This window comes from Microplitis demolitor, chromosome 1 (assembly GCF_026212275.2).
Source record: "Microplitis demolitor isolate Queensland-Clemson2020A chromosome 1, iyMicDemo2.1a, whole genome shotgun sequence".
In the NCBI taxonomy this organism is placed as follows: Eukaryota; Metazoa; Arthropoda; class Insecta; order Hymenoptera; family Braconidae; genus Microplitis; species Microplitis demolitor.
The window spans coordinates 15,002,170-15,021,356 of NC_068545.1; the positions used below are offsets into that span (position 1 = coordinate 15,002,170).

Genomic DNA, 19,187 nt, shown 5'->3' on the forward strand with positions numbered 1-19,187 from the left:
TTTTTGTTTCTCTGCTTTCTCATTTATATAGGTAAATTTATTTTGAAGCACCTAATTAGTACCTAATTACCAATGCTTGTTTGATCTCGATTCTGTGCTGGAATTATTATTAACGATACCTGATTTTCGCAATCTTTTTTGTGCAAATAGTAACTCTAATTCATATTTGTCCAAAATTGGACTATCTTCACTATTTAGGACTTAATTAGCACCTAATTGTCCAGCTGTTTCATTTTTTATTTACTGTTTATTTTCATTGCGTTGCTAGCATAACCTTATGCTAGCAACGCAACGTAAAGGGATCGATTGCGGTGCAAATTTAAGATCACCTAATTCATAAATTCTATACCTAATTAGCACCTAATTAGCACCTAATTTTGGCATTTTCTAAATGCGATTTACAGGCTTTGCGTTGCTAGCGTCACAGAACTTATTTTACCGTACAAATTACAATTTTTTTTTATATTCTAATAATATCATTTAAGCAGTATCACGGCTAATTCACCTATGGCAATTATATTCAAAAAAAATTTTCTCTGTGGCGGCCAAACGAAAACTGATTGTATTTTTAGCTTATAATTGATTATGTTTTATTTTTTAATTATTAAAAGTGATATAGTGAGTTGGTGAACTTTACGAATCATGAACATTTAAAAAAGTTGGCAACGACCACTGTCACATAAACATTTGATATTACGTAAATTATGCGTATGATCAAATTATTCATTCTATTATTCATATAATATTTATACTTATAATTATAAAACGGTTTCAACAGAAATACTTTTATATTTTTTTTTTTTTTCAAATATAATATAAGTAAAAAATATAAATCATTTATATAATTAAGGAAAAATATCCATCGTTTAATTTGATTTTTCTTTTATTTTTAAGTACACTGCTCATAAATATTGAACTGGCAGTTTCTTCGAGCAGTGCTTACACATTTACGCGTTTGGCCAATACAGTCAAGATCTTGCGTAAGCGATGATACATCTGGGTTGACCATGCACGGTGTTGAGAGTTTCGAACCGGCTATGCAAACTTATGTATATAATATTATTTAAAACTTGTCTCCATATGGTTGCGGATCGATTCTAAGGTCGATCATGAATTTTATGTTGAAAACTTTAAGTTATTTCGCAAACTAAATAATTTTGAAAGAATATCGCAAGAATCTCGAATAATATATGTATATACGTATATTTAAGCAAACTTTCGATTACACTGCATAACCTTGGGTCACAATCTTTCGATTTATTTTATATCAGTACGATAAATTCCATGATCTATATATTCTTCGTTTATTGCAAACCTCAACTGAGAAAGTCTTGGATGTGATCTTTCCTCGTAAAATTAAACTAATAAAATATACTTATATTAAATTATCCCTCCCAATTTTATAATTCATTAATTTAGTATAATAATAACACTAGAAGCAAAAGGACACTCGAATAAATATGCCTGATTTAATAAAAAGTGTAATTTAGATTCTTATTGAAAAATATCCAACGAAAATAAGTTTTGATACTCATGAATCGATCATAGTTTTTTTTTTTAATAGTTTCATATTTTCATAAAATAGAATTAGATTATATAATAATACTTCTATCCTTATATTTTATTTATAATCAATATCAACATATTACATATTATCATACATATATATACATTCATACAAGCAGAAATATATACTACAGGACTCAGTTCATTGTAGAAGTGCATTTATATTTTCTTGGGCGGCGTAAATGCACTGTACAGTTAGAATTTCAAAGAGCATAGTGATAGGAACGTGCTGGCCTCTAGTCTACGATCTACATTGCGACTTATAGAATGTCTCCTCTTTAATATTTAGTTGTACGAATTTAAGTCTATTAGTTTCAGTTTATCAATTAAAATTCACACAGATACCATAAATTTATCTCATTCAGAAAGTTATAAATCGTGAAATGTAAAGAAAGAAAAGTGATTCATTGAGTACGGTAATGATATGTAATACTAGTTTCTAAAGTACAGCTCATTCGTCTCTGTTGAGCTGTTTCATAAGGAAAATGTATACAAACCGTGTAGCCCCTTAGGGAGGGTATATGTATTGTACAGTTATAATTTCGAAGACCAAACAACCGCAATAAGAAAAATATGCTTCCCTCTGGCCTACGATCCATACTGTGATCCAATGTTCTCTTGGTCATTGCGTTGTCCAAGTACAACCAGCAGTTTGAGCAACGTATATTTCCTGATTTATTGAAAAGATAAATACTGAGAAAATACACAAATCCAAGATTTGCATAACAAATAGAGGAATACGTCAATGAGAGTCTGGCAATGCTATCCATGACAGTTTTCATGCTACTCTGTAAACAATTTTGAGCCCACGGTGTACTGCGAATAATTTGGTGTTGAAATTTCCAATACTACTGGGGGAATTAAAACTTTTACACAATCAATGGTGTAAATATATAAGTTATTTATTAAGAAGCTAAAGTTACTAGACTATACAAAATTTTTGGTGTGAAAATGATCTCCAAAGATTTTACATCGCCATCTGGATTGAATTTACGGTGTAAAATTTTCTGAGTGCGAAATATCAAGCGGTATACTTTAAACACGGTGTGTTATTTCTTTACTCCGTTGGGTGTTATTCGATAGATTATTGTAATAATATAACGTAAATGTCCCAATACCGGAACGATTTGTTAATCATTACATTATAATTTAACTCGTACGCGATAAAATTAAATAAAACTTTTTTTGCTTAAATCCTTAATCTTTTAGTTACAAAAGAGAATATAAAATAGATTTGAGAATATATCCGAAATATGAAAAAAAAAAAAATGTTAATTAGAGCAATGGTCTCGGATCCATGACTTTTTCATGTCTCTTAATGGTTTTGTTAAGAAATCAGTCAATGGTCTTGTAGAAAATGTATAAAATTACTTTTCAATTTTTTTTTTTTTGTAGATGCATCTTGAATGACATAAAATTCAAGAAAACACATTGACAATATGAAAAATATAGTATTATTATATTAATTTTACTGTTTGATTATTGCTACGCCAAAATGAACCCAGGTCCAGTACCGGAACAGTCACTCATATTAATATTATCGATACCCGGAAAAAAATGATCAGACCTGACCATGCCTGTTCATGTATGATCAGGCCTGAAATTAGACCTGATCATACCTGTCCATGTCTGTCCATGCCTGTTTATATCTGAAGCGCTAAATGCGCTCAAGCCTGATCATAACTGTCCATCCCAGTGAACACATCAACGTAACAGGGATGTCGCATTTATAGAATGAACACTTTCGATTTCGCAAAATCGTAAGTCACAAGTACATCACATGTTCATAACATGTATATCACAATTTCACACTTATTTACGTAACATTGTTACGAAACATAGTAAACGTAAATGTGATATTAATGTGACGTAAATGTTACATCGCTGATATAGCGGTGATGTTATTTGAATATCATACTTACATAACAGAGAAGTTATGAATAAATACAAATTTTACGTTGAAGTTATATAACAGTGACCTCTGAGTAACATCATTTTCTATTAAATTGTACAAAGCACTTTTATGCGCTAGAAATTATAATTGCAATATTAAAAAAAAAAATCGGTCTGTCGGTTGACCCTGCGGGCTAGCACCAAAACTTCCCGCCTATTTCGAGCTCCTTGAGCTCAGAAAATTGTTGTAGATACATTTTCTCTTCGAGCTCGAAAATACTTTTGTATGCCTTTGTTTTCGAAAGAAAACGTTTTTTACGATTTTTTCTCAAACGATATCTCTCGAACAAATAAACCGATTAAGACGTTCAAGGCGACGATCGACATGTTTTATTGAGTTCTATAAATGATCAGATTTTTAAATTGATTCATCAAGTCGTTTTTGAAATACTTTCAAAATACTGAAAAAAAAAATTTGGAATTAATCGCGTCAGTCGTTTCGAAAATATTTAGAAAAAACCGTTTTTCACCATTTCTTTCTCCCGCGATAACTCTCGAACGAATTATCCGATTTTGATGTTTGAGGTGGCAATCGACGCGTTTTATTGAGTACTAGAGCTGATTAGATTTTAAAGTCGATCGTATTAGTCGTTTTTGAGAAATCAATAAAAAACTAAAAAAAAATTTTTTTTTTTTTCGTAATTCGCAAATATTTTCGAGTCTATGCAATCAAATAATCTGAAATTTTTAGAAAAGTTGATGGCCAACAAGCTCTTTCGATTGCCACCTCAACCATCCAAATCGATTCATTAGTTCAAAAGTTACAAAGAGTTTACACACACACACACACACACACACACACACACACACACACACACACACACACACACACACACACACACACACACACACACACACACATACACACACACATACACACACACATACATACACACACTTGGACATCATTCTGAAAATAGTCAGAATAGCTTCCTAGGACCTCAAAACGTCGACATCTGATGAAAACTCGATTTTCGAAAATCGGGGTGAAAACAATAACTTCCCGAAATTTTTGAAAATCGTCGATTTTCTTAGCGGGAAGTTAATAAAATCATAAAGAAAAAATATGAGATATTAATATGTAATATATTGGCTGAAAAACATACATACATTTTTTTTATACGAAAGTATATTTCTTTTTAATAAATATTTCAAAATCTCCAAGTTCTTATTTTTGTTTAATTTTTTCAATACTGAAATATTTTGTTTTTATTCAAGTATCGTACCACATGAGCCGATACGACTAAAATGTATCCGTTGTACTGGTTACCTCAAATATTTTTTTTTTTCATTTTCAAATTATGTTTATTAATTTTCTTTAAATTTTTATATTATATTTTACAATGTATTACAATTTTGAGTATTTACTAGTTCCCGTTCTAAGAACTTTTACCTAGTAAAAACTTATTTTATATTTTACACAATAGAGCTTTTAAAAGAAATAATCGATCTGTGTTAAATATGGGAAAATAAAAAATACAAAAACCCACAGTACATAAAAAAAATAAATATACGTAAAATATAATTTACAAGTTTAAAGATTTCTTAAAAATACTATACTATACATAGTTGATTTGGCATTTTGTACTTAAGGCAGATCTTCTTTTTATTTTACACACAGTTTTCAGAATTTCATGCGTATTTAATTTAGTATTGTAAAAGTTAATAGATAGATTCTTAATGTATGTATTCAGCAATGGAAGATTATATTTATTATGAAATCAGCTGTTTTAGCGTTAAAGTTGCTTGTACCAATCATGCGAAGACATTTGTTTTGAAGTTTTTGGAGTTTATCATAATTTGATACACAAGTATTACTCCAGATCGGACATGAGTAGAGCATGATTGGACGTATGCATGTTTTAGAAATTATTAGCTTATTGCTTGAATTTACATAGCTATATTTACATATCAGAGGATAGAGAATGGATATGGCTGCTTGCGTTTTATTAACTGTAGATGTGATATGCTTTGTAAATGTTAATTTATCGTCTTAGTTTAAGCCTAAATATTTAGCGGTATCGGTTAGATTAATTTTCCGACCGTACATATGTAATTTTGTAGTGTGTTGTGATTTTTGTGGAAGAAAATAGTCGTGTTAGTTTTGTTGGTGTTGATTTTAATTTTCCATCTAGTATAATATTTCTCAAGAATGTTGATGTGTTTTGTATGTTATTAAGAATCGTATTTTTATTATATCCAGAGGCAAAACTTGCAGTATCATCTGCGAAGAGCGCAAGAGATGTTAAAGGGTGCTTGGGAAGATCATTAATGTAGATGAGAAATAATATAGGGCCCAGGATTGAACCTTGCGGTACTCCTGCAACTATTTTCCGGCTTGAGCTTATATTAGTATTTATACTAACACGAAACAATCTGTTGGTGAGATAATCATCGACGAACTTAGTTATGTACTCTCGAATTCTACAAAGTTTCATTTTGTAGATTAAGCCACGGTGCTATACTGTATCGAATGCTTTCTCATTATCCAATAACAGTAGGCTCGTGCTACGTCCTTTATTAAAGTTAAAACTGATATAATCAGTCAGTCGAGCTAATTGTTGACAAGTGCTGTGTGATTTACGGAATCCGAACTGTTCTGGTAAGAGAACTTTGTTTTATTCGAGGTATTCTACAAGCCGCTTGTTAATGACTATCTCAGTGATTTTCCCCAATACTGGTAAAAGGCTAATAGGTCGATAACTCTGTGGTAAATTTTTAGGTTTGCCTGGTTTGTGAAATGCAAGAATTTTCCAGCACCGAGGAAAATAAGATAAGGCGAGACTAGCGTTGACTATATACATGAGTTGTACCAAAGCTTTTTTAGTTATATTTTTAATAACAACATTCTGAATCCCGTCGCTGCCGGGAGCCTTTAAGGTTTTAGTTTGTTTTATAGCTTTTGCTAATTCTCTAGGAGTAATACGCGAGAATGATAGACCATTTAATGTTTGTTTACGAATTTGATTATAATGCCGCTGAACTAGCATTTCTGTGCTTAAGTCGGTTGGGACATTTGTAAGATGATGTACACTTTCAAAGATGTCAGCCAACGCTTCTGCCTTTACGCGGTCGTCAAAAATAGTATTGTTTCCATTTAGCAATGATGGTATCATGCTGTTCGTGTTTTTGCGGACTTTTATGGCCTGCCATAATGTGTTATCGCGCGTATTCAGAGATTCCAGTCTGGTTTTCAGAATGTTGTTATTAAAAGTTTTGATTTCATATTTTATATTATTACTGAGTTGATTTTTTAGTGTTTTAAGGTAGGGTGAACGTGTTTTCTGATATTCACGCCTTATCTTATTACGTTGTTTGATCATGAGTATAATACTTTTAGGTAGATAGTTAGGTTTATTATTAGTTTTTATAGGTATGGCATGTTTAGTTGCCAATAATATATATTTGTGAAGTCCTCCACAGCCTTGTCTAGTTGTTCTTTAGTTTTAATATTATTGTTAATATTTATGTATTTGTCAAGGTTCTTTCGAAAGAGATTCCAGTTAGCATTCTTATAATCTAAATACTTAATCCTATTTACACTTATATTAATATCATTTAATGTTAATAATACTGGTACATGATCTGAATCCAAGTCATCTAGTGTTGTTGGCTTTTTATATTTACTTATATTCTTTAGAATAGCTAAATCCACTATAGAAGATGCTTCACCATTCGTTGGTGTTAAAGTGTAGTTGGTCTTTTGCTGATGAAGTCGAATAGTATTGAGCCGTTGGAGTTGCCACGTGGGTAACTCCAGGCTCTGTGCTTGGCGTTTAAATCGCCTGTCATTATAACCTTATTGCTAAGATTTAAGATCTTTTGCAGCTCGCGTTTATCTAATTTAATTTTAGGAAGTATGTAACATGAGACTATAACTGTGTTATCGCTTAGCTTAATGCCAATCGCGTCGATATTTTGTAAACGTAGTTTAATTTCCGAATGATTTATATCATTTTTAACCAAAATAAGTACACCACCACCTCGAGTTGGAGTGTTTCGATCTTGCCTGTAAACCTTATAACCTCTAACAAAGCACTTGTCTGAAGCGATAAATTTGGTTTCACTTATTAGTAAAATGTCAATATTTTTGGTATATAAGAAGTTTGAAACTTCATATAATTTATTCATAATACCATTTGCGTTCCAATAAACTAGATTTAACTTTCTTTGTGACTTGGATTTAGCCATTGAAATTAGATAAACAGTCATTTATTACAATTAACTTAGATGCTAAATCATCACAGGCTATCAATTTAGTGTTTAGTAACTTAACTAGATTTAAAAATTGATTTAGATCACATATTGATTTTAATATTTGCACTTGTTTGAGTAGCTCAGGTAATAAAAACAGACCACTAACACTGTCTGCACTTACCAAACTAGCACTGGTGTCACTAGATGTCGCATAAAGTTGTTGTTAACGTTGTGTTGAGCTCATCTCCGCATACGTGGCACGATGTACTGTTGGTCGCTGATTTTCGTTGTTTCCGATTTCTGGTATGATAGTCGCCATTTTATGAATGTTCTGTGTTGAGTGATTTGTATTTGCATGATTTGATACTACTTGCATAGCTAAGAGTGTTGGGAAATGGTGGTTATTTATGTTGAAAGTTTGCCCATGGATGGACTTGCTAGTTTGGTGTTGTTGCTGTTTCTTCTGGATTTTGTTTAAGTGTATCAGATACGCACTACATTGTTTGTAGCTCGCCGGGTGATCCCCATTGCAATTAGCGCACTTTGGAGCTGCTTCCTTAGGCTTTTGACATTCGGATGAAAGATGTTGTTCCGAACACTTTACACACTTTGGATCATTCGCACAGTTACGCATGCCATATCCAAAGCTCTGGCAGCGAAAACACTGCGTAACACGCTGATTATTGCGATAATATCCCCACGAGATTTTAAAGTCCAGCAGATATCTTACTTTGAATACATCACTGATTTTATGTGTATTTATTAGAGTTACCATGAATAGCGGATTTGTTGTAAACTGCTTAGTCTTCATCTGGACGACTCTGGTAGCAGAGATTCCTTTCGATGCAAGCTCAGTCATGATGCCATTTATTTCCATGTTTGGTAGTCTTCAGAGAACAATATGTTTTGATTTTTCATCCCTTAGTGTATAGGTGTAATGTTTATATAGTTTGTTGCCAAGCCAAACCTTGATGGCCTCGTAGTCAGATTTATTAGAAGTGTAAATACTAAAATAGTTTCGATATTTAAAAGTAACTGCTTCTTTGCAATTTGATTTAATAAGCTTAATAAACTCTGGTATGTTAGTAATGGTTTGTGTAACCACTATCGGTGGCATTCTTGTTAGCATTTTTAGATTAGCTTCAAGTTGTTTTGCACATTCCTTCAGTGACACATCGATGTCATCATTGACTGAATTGTCGTCTTAGCTTCGTGAAGGATTTGTTGGGCAGGTTTCGTAGTCACGTTGCCCGACTTTGCTGGTCTTTTGACCTTGTCATTTTTTAATTCTTCAGACGTTTGCTCACGTCCTCGTTTATTAGAAGTAAAATTAGAGATGTTTATACTATTTTTAACTTTAAATTTACTTGTTGATGAAAGCCCCGAAAGCTTCGGAGGCTTATTTCTCACCGGAGGTAATGGCTTCATACCACTACACTGTAATCCACCACACCTATATCCACCTTGTTGAATTGTTGAATTCACTTTTAACTTTGAGTAAACACAAGAATCTCGTCTCTGTCAATCGATCTATCTCGTTTCTGTCCATGCCGAGAATCGTCGTACCTCAATCACCTCAAATATGCATTCGATTAGGGGATAAAAAGTGGATCGCATGTATCCTTAGAGGAACAATTTGCGCGCCTAAAAATATCTTAGCGGTGGATTCCTGAACTACCAAATATTTATTGTGCAGCAACCGCGTGCTCTCACGTCAGACACTTTATTAATTTTTTCCGCCTGCTTTTAAATAATTATTTTTAAATTATTTTTACCGTTATTTATTTGTATTTAATTTGATCAATAAGAATAATAACAATAAAAATTTAAAAAACCAAAGAAAATGTCCAATGTTACGTTCTGGCTCTAATTAAATTTAAATAAAATTTTTTTTTTGAAGTCTCGAATTATTTATTCGCCACGGTGGGCGAATAAACGGTTCGACACTTCTTAGAATTATAATTAAATAATAAATTAATAAATCGTTACTTTGTTGGTGATATTATTTTATTCATCACCAACAATGTAACGGAAATCTCTTGCGATAAGAGAGTCGCCGTGGCTCGCGGCTAGTCTAAACAGATGACGACGCATGAGACCCGGGCCACGACGATTCTCTCATAGGAAACCTGAGATGCAACGTTAACACTTTTGATAATGTATAATACCAAGGAGGGACAGAATCAAGGCAGTCGATCACAAGATCTAGAAGAGCTAAGAACTCTACATAAAACTGCTAGCTTGATCCTGTCACTCGGACTTTAAGGCAAAAATATATATCCGTACTTTACCAAATACGCACTCCTTATTTTAAACTTTGGGCGCTGTCACCGGCAGCCTAATAATCTCATACCTCATATTGGGCGCTGCTACCGGCAGCCTAATACTCTCATCTGTTTTGGGCGCTGATACCGGCAGCCTAAGCACTTCCCTTCCGCATCCCAAAAATTCATGCCGAGAAGCCGAAGGTCAGGCAAAAAGGCCCAGTTCCGCCGGATCATTCGAACGATCCACGAGGATCTCGGTCGTTCAGTTCACCAACGTTCCCGCCTAGAGATCGTTGCCGAGGAAGTCCTCCTCGATCCGGTAACGTTGGTCATTCCAAACCCGGTTAATAAGTTACCAAGTTCTGGTATTGCGTCGAGTGAAGTTCGTGACCCGTCGGGTTCTGGTGGTATTATTCAGCAGCTGGAGTCACTCGCCCTTAAGGAGGAACCGGGCCCTCCAGGCTCGTCTTGTCCAGAGGAAGCATCAAGGGAGAACACAGTCTTCTGGACTGGTATCAGTGAGGGTTAGCAATTGATTCCAGTGGACGTTCCATCCGTCCGTCCGCCTAGTGGGAGCATCCCTTTCCACGACCCTCGTTACGGGTATTATTCTGAAGCCTATTTCAAGGCCACCGGCAAGGACGAGTACGCACCGGCGGAGGAGAAGAAACTACGTAAGAAAGGGATTATTTGGGCCGACTTATGGGGCCCATAATCTCCACCACGGTAAGTCATCAAAACATTTTCGCATAAAATAAAGGAAGGTCAACAGCTGACGCACCTGGGGTCTATTGACACCCTAACGACGTCAACCTGGTCAATTTAAAATTATTCTGTCTAATTAATAGATAAGCCAGAATGTAACATCCAATAATAAAATAAATATATTTATAAGCAAATGGAAATACAGGTGTAAATTTATATAAATTAATAAAAACGTTTACTCCATCGATTCGACATAAACCTCAGCGCGTTTCAATGCCAAATCTTATTTTTTACATAAATGAAATGCAAAAATATTAATTATTACAAATACATAATTTTTATGCATAACCCTTTCTATCGTAACCCTCGCGGTTTTGAATCACCCTGGAAACACCCTGGAAATACGGTGGATCCACGGCAGTCACACAGTGGGTTTTTTATCATGTTATCACCATGATTCCACGTACACCGCGTAATCACCGTGGAATCTTGGTGAATACGCCGTGGAATCACGGTGAGTACACCGTGTAACCATCGTGGAAACACTGTGTCACCCCCGTGTATACACGGTGATAAAATGGCACAAGCCCACCCTGTAACCACCCTGGATCAACCATAATTCCACTGTTAGTGGGAAATTAATCCCTTTTTTCTATTGTTTAACTTATTTATTAATTATCTAAATGATCAGAAAATAAAATTGAATTAGTATTCTAGTTTAAGTTAATTTATAAGGAGGATGAACAGGTGAATTGGGTAGTATTAAATAAAAGTCGTGATTGGGTATCAAATTGAAGGATATATTTGGACCCAAAAAGTTAGGGAAAGCACTACGGCATAAAACCCTTTGAAGAAGTTACAATAAACGGTATGAAAATATTGATATCAGAAGGATGATGATAACTCGTTGAACAATTGACACAAGAACAACGTATATGTATGAGTGTATGCGTATTAGATGTATGTATGAACGTTTACAGTTAGATATTACGCGATGCTGGATCGTCGTATTGCGTTGTAAGAATTATATGCAAGATATACACGTCTGTATATAAGCAAGAATTCCAATTGTCCGCTGGGGAACAATTGGATAGTATTTGGTACTAGAGACCGTTTAATTGATGAAAGCTTCGAATATATGTATGCGCAGAGGCGAGATTACCGACGGATCAGATCGGTCTTACGATTCGAATCGCGCAGAATGCTGATAGCTTGCAGTTAGCTTGTAGAAGTTAGAAATTCAATGTTATTGCCGATGGACAATATGATGCGACTAGTCGTTGAATGGAATGATGTCCAGATCAAATCTATTGAATTAGATTACTTAATTATGTTCGTGACAGAGACGAATATTTACTGCAGTTAATTGAATCTGATCAATTGGAATTGACCGATTATTAGTTGGCGACTAGGCCGTTACTTGAATGTATACTGAACTTAAGTAATTGATCACGGATGAATATTTATTAACAATGATAATAATGACGAACGCGGGAAATTTCACCTCAAGATGTACTGAATGTTTAATAATAATGAATGGTGTATAATTATTAACTAGTCACTGTTAATTGTATTGTTGTTATTTAATATTAATATTAAATGCCGAACACAATTAAATTGACTAATCAATGAAACACGAAAGGAATCCCGGGTTGAATGGGTAGGACCCACGCGTAACAGGTTCCGACTTGTTTTAAATACGACGCAGTAACCACGGAAATTTGAGATTGACAAAAATATGGGTTAATTTTTATGAAATAAGTCCAATTAATACCTGGATGATGTCAAGGAATACTTATCTCTTTACGATGCAGTTAAATTATAACAGATAAGTAATTTATTTAATGAAATTAGAATTGTTAGCTTGAGAATTATAGCCAAAATGCTCACAGTGTGTGCGCTCGGTAGTAAGACTCGTAGTCAACTGGTGCAGAAAAACGCGGTGACACCGGTGCGTTGGTTCGACCAAACGGAAAAATCAGACAACCGTGCGACAGAGAGATGCTGAAGGCATAAGTGCGACGATGAGACATAGCGAAACCGAAGCTATAATGAGCGCGCGCGTTTGCGGTGCGACTCGACGTGGTGGTGAATTTAAATTACGTACCGCCAGGTGGTGACTCTTTTAAATGTTTTGGAATTTTACGTTAATAAGATGACAATTAACATCAGACTTCCGTTATCGACGGAACACGCTCCCGCCCGCGAGATGTGAATATGAATGAGTATGGGTAGTGTAAGTAGTGTATGAGTGTCTACAATATGTTTATAAATCAGTTAAATGATGATTAACATTATGATGTAGGTTGAGTGTCAGGTAGTAATGGACATAACGTCGTAGTATTCCGAGTATAAACTCCTCGTGCTGTTTTGACCTCGACGACACGTATGACACCGTCGCTTCCTGGATACACCTCAGTGATAACTCCCAGTTCCCACACCATACAGGGTTTGTTTTTATCGATGAGGATGACGACTGAACCCTTCTTGAGCTCCACAGCACCATCCTTTTGCCATTTGTGACGTTTTTGCATCTCGTTGAGGTATTCAAGCTGCCACCGTTTCCAAAAATCTTGTCTGGCCTTGGTAAGGAACCTCCAGGTGGATAATTTGTTATCTGGTACAGAAAGTAAGTCAGGATCAGGCAAAGATGTTAATTTTTTACCGATTAAGATATCGGCAGGAGACAGAGCAAGAGGATCGTTTGGATCAGTAGAAATAGTACAGAGAGGTCTGGAATTAAGAATGGCTTCAATATCTACTGCTAACGTGGCTAATTCCTCAAACATTAAAGATTGAGTACCAACCACGCGCTTAAAATGATGTTTGAATGATTTTACGGCCGCCTCCCACACTCCACCGAAGTGAGGCGAGAGGGGTGGATTGAAATGCCAAGTGATGTTACGTGGACTAGAAAAAGAAAGCACTTGATCTTGATGATCCTTAGATTGGAGAAGACTGTAAAGTTCATGAAGCTGGTTATTGGCACCAACGAAGTTCAAACCGTTATCCGAATGGACATGTGATGGAATACCTCTACGACCGATGAATCGTCGAAAGCTAGCTAAGAATGCATCAGTACTCAGGTCACTGACGATTTCGATGTGTACTGCTCGAGTGGACATACAAATGAAAATACAACCATATGCCTTGATGAGAGTTGTATTACGAGATCGAGATGCACGATTATAACGTTTTTCCTTGATGAGGAAAGGACCACAAAAATCCAACCCAGTGTGTTCAAACGCAGACGAACCTTGGACTCGAGATGTTGGCAAATCCACCATTTTGTACTGTATGGGCTCTGGACGATGACGAATGCAAACGACACATTTGTGAACGATTTTACGAACCTGATTCTTGCCATCAAGCAACCAGAATTTTTGACGAAGAGCGAACAGAGTACTTTGGATTCCAGCATGATGCATACGTTGATGGGTTTCACGAATGATGAGGTCAGTCACATGATGATGAGATGGCAAGAGAATTGGATGCTTCTGTGTGCGAGTTAACATAGAATTTTTTAAACGACCACCAACCCGGAGTAATCCGTTGTCGTCGATGTAGGGATTGAAAGCCCCTAATTTGGCACTCTTGACAGGTTTGTCCTTTTTCAAATTGTTGATCTCCGCTCCAAACTGTTCCTGTTGAATTTGACATAGAATCCGAGTTTCAGTTTGATGACGTTCAGTGACAGACACATGCTCGGTCTTGAAGATATTAGAAGACCGCCATCGGAGACAGCGTGAAATGACGACAATGAGTTTAGAATAAGATGAGAAGCGATCAAAAACGACGGATGATTCCGATTGTACAATGAGACATTGAGGTTCTATAGGATCTGGGGGGCTGCGAACTTCGACAGTAGGATTTGTAGGCCAAGCGCTGGATGGCTGTGATAGCCAATGTGGACCCTGGAACCAATTCGAATTGTTTTGGAATTCTTGTGGATATTGCCCACGGGACAAGGCATCAGCTGGATTCGTTTTGGTTCCCACGTACCTCCATTCGACATCGACGCTGAGTTTTTGAATTTCCTTGACTCGATTCGATTCGAATACCTTCAACAAAACTGGAGATTTTTTAATCCAAGCGAGAGCGATTGTGGAATCCGACCAAAGGATTGAGCGCGAAATGGAGACTCCTAGAGTTGACCGAACGTCGTGATATAGCTTAGCAAGGGTGAGAGCCCCACAGAGTTCAAGTTTAGGAATCGTAGTCTCCTTGATTGGTGCGACACGTGACTTCGAACAAGCTAGGCGGACCCAGACTTGATTCGAGCTGTTGGTAGAACGGATATAGAGACAAGCTCCATACCCCAGTTTACTGGCATCGCAGAAACCGTGGATTTCGATTCCAGTGGGTTGGCTGATGATGAGACGACGGTTGATGTCAATTGCCGACATGTTAGTTAATTGCTCTGCGAACGCTAACCATTTTGCTGCCAATTCCTGGGACACGGATTCATCCCATCCAATTTTTAGACGCCAACAATCTTGCATGATTACCTTAGCTGCGAAAACAATTGGACCGAGTAGACCTAATGGATCGAAAATTTTCGCGATTTCAGAGAGAATGAGACGTTTCGTGAATTTTTCCTTGAGAGCAATCGGTTTGGACGTATAGACGAGAGTGTCTGACTGCGAATTCCAAGCTATTCCTAATGTTTTAGAGATAGCTTCCTGCGGCATACCAGATGTGGACTGGAATGTTTTGCTGGCAACGTTGTCCAATGCATGACTGTGGTTGGAAGCCCACTGACGAATGTTGAACCCGCCGACCTTCAATAAGTTGATGATCTCGTCACGCAACCGTAGGACTTCATCCAAGGAATCGGCTCCTGTCAGAAGATCATCGACGTACAAATCTCGCTGAACAATAGAACTAGCCAGTGGAAACGTCGTTGCTTCTTCACGTGCGAGTTGATGTATAGTACGAATGGCTAAGAATGGAGACGAACTGACACCGAAAGTTACCGTATTTAAATTGAATACAGAGATGTGTCCATCGTTGTACCAAAAGATGCGGTGGTATCGCCGGTCTTCAGGGGCGATCCAGATCTGCCGGTACATCTTCTCGATGTCTGCTGTTATGACAAATACATGAGTGCGGAAACGCAATAAATGTTCAAATAGTTTGTCCTGGATAGTAGCTCCGACCATAAGTACCTTGTTGAGTGATAAATCAGTGCTAGTTTTAGCCGACGCATCAAAGACGACTCGCAATTTCGTTGTAGTACTGGAATTTTTGATGACTGCATGATGTGGAATGTAATACCCCGGAAGAGATTCGTCCGAAACGAGAGACATATGTCCGAGATCGAGATACTCTTGCATGACCTTGTGGTATTCTAGTTTCAGCTCTGGATTGGCCTGTAACTTCCGCTGTAATGAATAGAATCGACGAAGTGCCTGCGAACGAGACTCACCTAAATCGAAATCGTCGTACCGAAATGGTAATTTAACGACATATTTCCCGTCAGAAGCACGTTGAACGTGATCTACATAATATTTTTCACATAAGTCATTTTCAGTGGTTTTTACGGTTTTGTTGGATAGATCTTCGATCTCCCAAAACCTTTCTAAAGTTTGTTGTAAGTTAACCAAACAACACGAATCAATTCGTGCCTTTTTATTGGCTCCCAACCCCCCAACGACCACCCAGCCTAAATGTGTTTTTTGTAGTAATAGATCACCTTGTGTAGGGCTGATGTTTGTTTGGCCGGATTGTAAGAGCGCGACTGTGGTGCCCGCACCAATTAGTATATCGACAGGACGGGGTATATGGAAATTCGGATCTGCGAGAGGTAAGTTTTTTGGCAATTCTAACTGATCACGTGGGAAAACGTCACGGGGTTCGAGACCAGTGATTTGTTCGATTACAGTATATGTTATGAATTTACGGTAACTGGGATTGATCATAGATTCAAGCACCACGCTTGTCTTCCCTATCGTATGTGTTGAGAGTGCATTTACCCCGTCAATAGATTCAGTAGATCGGCGGATTGGTAATTGAAGACGTTTAGCGAGTTCTAAAGTAATGAGATGAACGGTAGAACACGTATCCAATAATGCCCGAGCTGTCGCGAATAGACCGGATGCTGCTCGAATCCGAACCATGGCGCTCATCATCAAAGTCGTACTCGCGTGAGTAAGACCCAGCGATCTAACATCCTCGGGTCCTAGTCACTTAGGCGGATCCTTCCTTTTCTGATGATCGCCGCCAAGGGAGGATTTTGTGGAGTGCAATTTTGAATGATGGAATTTCGTACAGTGTTTGCAATGGTATCTGGAGGTACATGGAGAATGGTTCTTTCCGAGACAATTTCTGCAGAGGTTACGTTGTTTTACAAACTCCCATCGTTTAGGGATAGTTAGCTTGTCGAATTCCCTACATTGGTACAAATAATGATCAGTAGCTCGACAATAATCGCAGGATTTTGTAGCAATGACAAGCGCGCGATCTCCATCCGCGTTTTTGAAAGTCTTCGATTGATTTGGGAAACCGGTAAAGGTACGTTTGTTAGCATTACTATTTTTTGTGTTGGACGCGGATTTAGTGTGCATACGCGAGATTGTTGCTTCCAAAAATTTAAACATATCCTCGACAGTGGGGGAATCGTCTGGTTTGAGAGTATCCTGCCATTTTTCTGAAACGGAATCGGGTAAAATTCTTTCGAGATGCCAGATAAAGCAATCATGAGCTGGTTGGCTTCTGAGAGTTTCGAGGGATGTCAAATTCTGTCTGACTGTGTTCAATATGTGTCCAAGGGTGGCTGGGTTGGCCGTTTCCGGTTTTTTGAGCTCAAATATTGCACCGATGTGTTTTTTTCTCAACACCCGTTTTAATTCATACGTTCCTTTCAGGATGGTCCAAGCCACCTGGTAATTTTCATCCGAGGCCTGTAAATGTATAATCCGTTGCGCGGCTTCCCCCTTCACGCACGTTTTCAAATATTGAAATTTTACAATATTGGCGATATCGTCACGTTTGTCAATAATACCCCGAAAGAGATTTGAAAAAGATATCCACTCGTTATAGTCACCCGAGAAGGTAGGTAGTTGTGGGACTGGTAGTTTTTGTAAAGTTTGTTTTTCAGTTTGAGTCGTATTCCCTATAGTCGTGCTGTTGTGTACTGGAACTTCTGCCTCATCGGGCGTGAGATGTTCTTCAAGTCCATAATACGCGTTTGATACTTGATCGAAATGTTCGGACTCGTCGGATGTCTTTTGAGCCTCGATCAATTCATTGACGAGTTCTTCATATTCGCGAAACAAGGGTTTAACTCGTTCGAATCGTAATGATGCTTGTAGATCAGATATTTGCTGGGCATTCACCAAACCGGCTATTTTGTTTAAATACCGTGTTAAGATATTACGTATTTTCACGATCAGTGCGAGGTTTACGTCTATTATCGGTGGTTCTGACATTTTGAATAATTAGATAAAATTGAAGTATCGGGTATTGAGATGTAACACAACCGGCAATAAGAGAACTGAAAGAAATTCAACTGAGTGACTCGCAAATCACCGAAATTGAGCGACAAGATCACTCAATTGAAGTAATCCCAAGAATCAAACAATCCAATTCCTCAATTAATCGCGAATAAATTAAAAGATAGTTAATTACTGTAATCGAGTGACCTCGATGATCACGACAATCCAATGATCCTCAGATTCAATAATTGATAGGATCAGAATAGTCAATCGATTCAGAAATTTCAAATTTAGCTAACAATTCAATTGAATTGAGATTTCGAAGACTTGAACAATTCACCGATCGCAACAGTTGAAAGTCTTGCGACAAACCACTGATGTAATCTCAGAATTGCACAACTCAATTCGAAATGGACAAATAATAAAATAAAATTCAAAGTATATTTAAATGAATAAGATAAATAAAATAAACTAAATAATTATTTGACAGAAAATTAGATATACTGTCAATAGTGTTAAATAAAATGTGAACTTAGCTCGGTATCACTGCAGACGATCCTCCAGATGCGGCGGTGTCAACGGTCGGTACTAAATGATGTGTTGAATCAATCTGTTAGCTACGCTTGGTAATTGAAGTTTATTGGTGTATGTTTAAATTGTCCAATCGAGTTACCTCACAGGAGGCACCAAAATGTTAGTGGGAAATTAATCCCTTTTTTCTATTGTTTAACTTATTTATTAATTATCTAAATGATCAGAAAATAAAATTGAATTAGTATTCTAGTTTAAGTTAATTTATAAGGAGGATGAACAGGTGAATTGGGTAGTATTAAATAAAAGTCGTGATTGGGTATCAAATTGAAGGATATATTTGGACCCAAAAAGTTAGGGAAAGCACTACGGCATAAAACCCTTTGAAGAAGTTACAATAAACGGTATGAAAATATTGATATCAGAAGGATGATGATAACTCGTTGAACAATTGACACAAGAACAACGTATATGTATGAGTGTATGCGTATTAGATGTATGTATGAACGTTTACAGTTAGATATTACGCGAT

At 36.7% G+C, this 19,187-nt stretch overlaps 2 protein-coding genes across 2 annotated transcripts; both read right to left on the reverse strand.

The window, feature by feature from the left end:
* Positions 1 to 12,982: 12,982 nt before the first annotated feature.
* LOC103580678 (uncharacterized) lies at positions 12,983 to 16,609 on the reverse strand. The gene has a single exon (XM_008562564.2). The coding sequence runs from the start codon at positions 16,607 to 16,609 to the stop codon at positions 12,983 to 12,985; it is 3,627 nt and encodes a 1,208-aa protein (XP_008560786.2).
* Positions 16,610 to 16,873: 264 nt separating this feature from the next.
* On the reverse strand, positions 16,874 to 18,118 carry LOC128668235 (uncharacterized). Its single transcript, XM_053740685.1, has one exon. The coding sequence runs from the start codon at positions 18,116 to 18,118 to the stop codon at positions 16,874 to 16,876; it is 1,245 nt and encodes a 414-aa protein (XP_053596660.1).
* Positions 18,119 to 19,187: the final 1,069 nt, after the last annotated feature.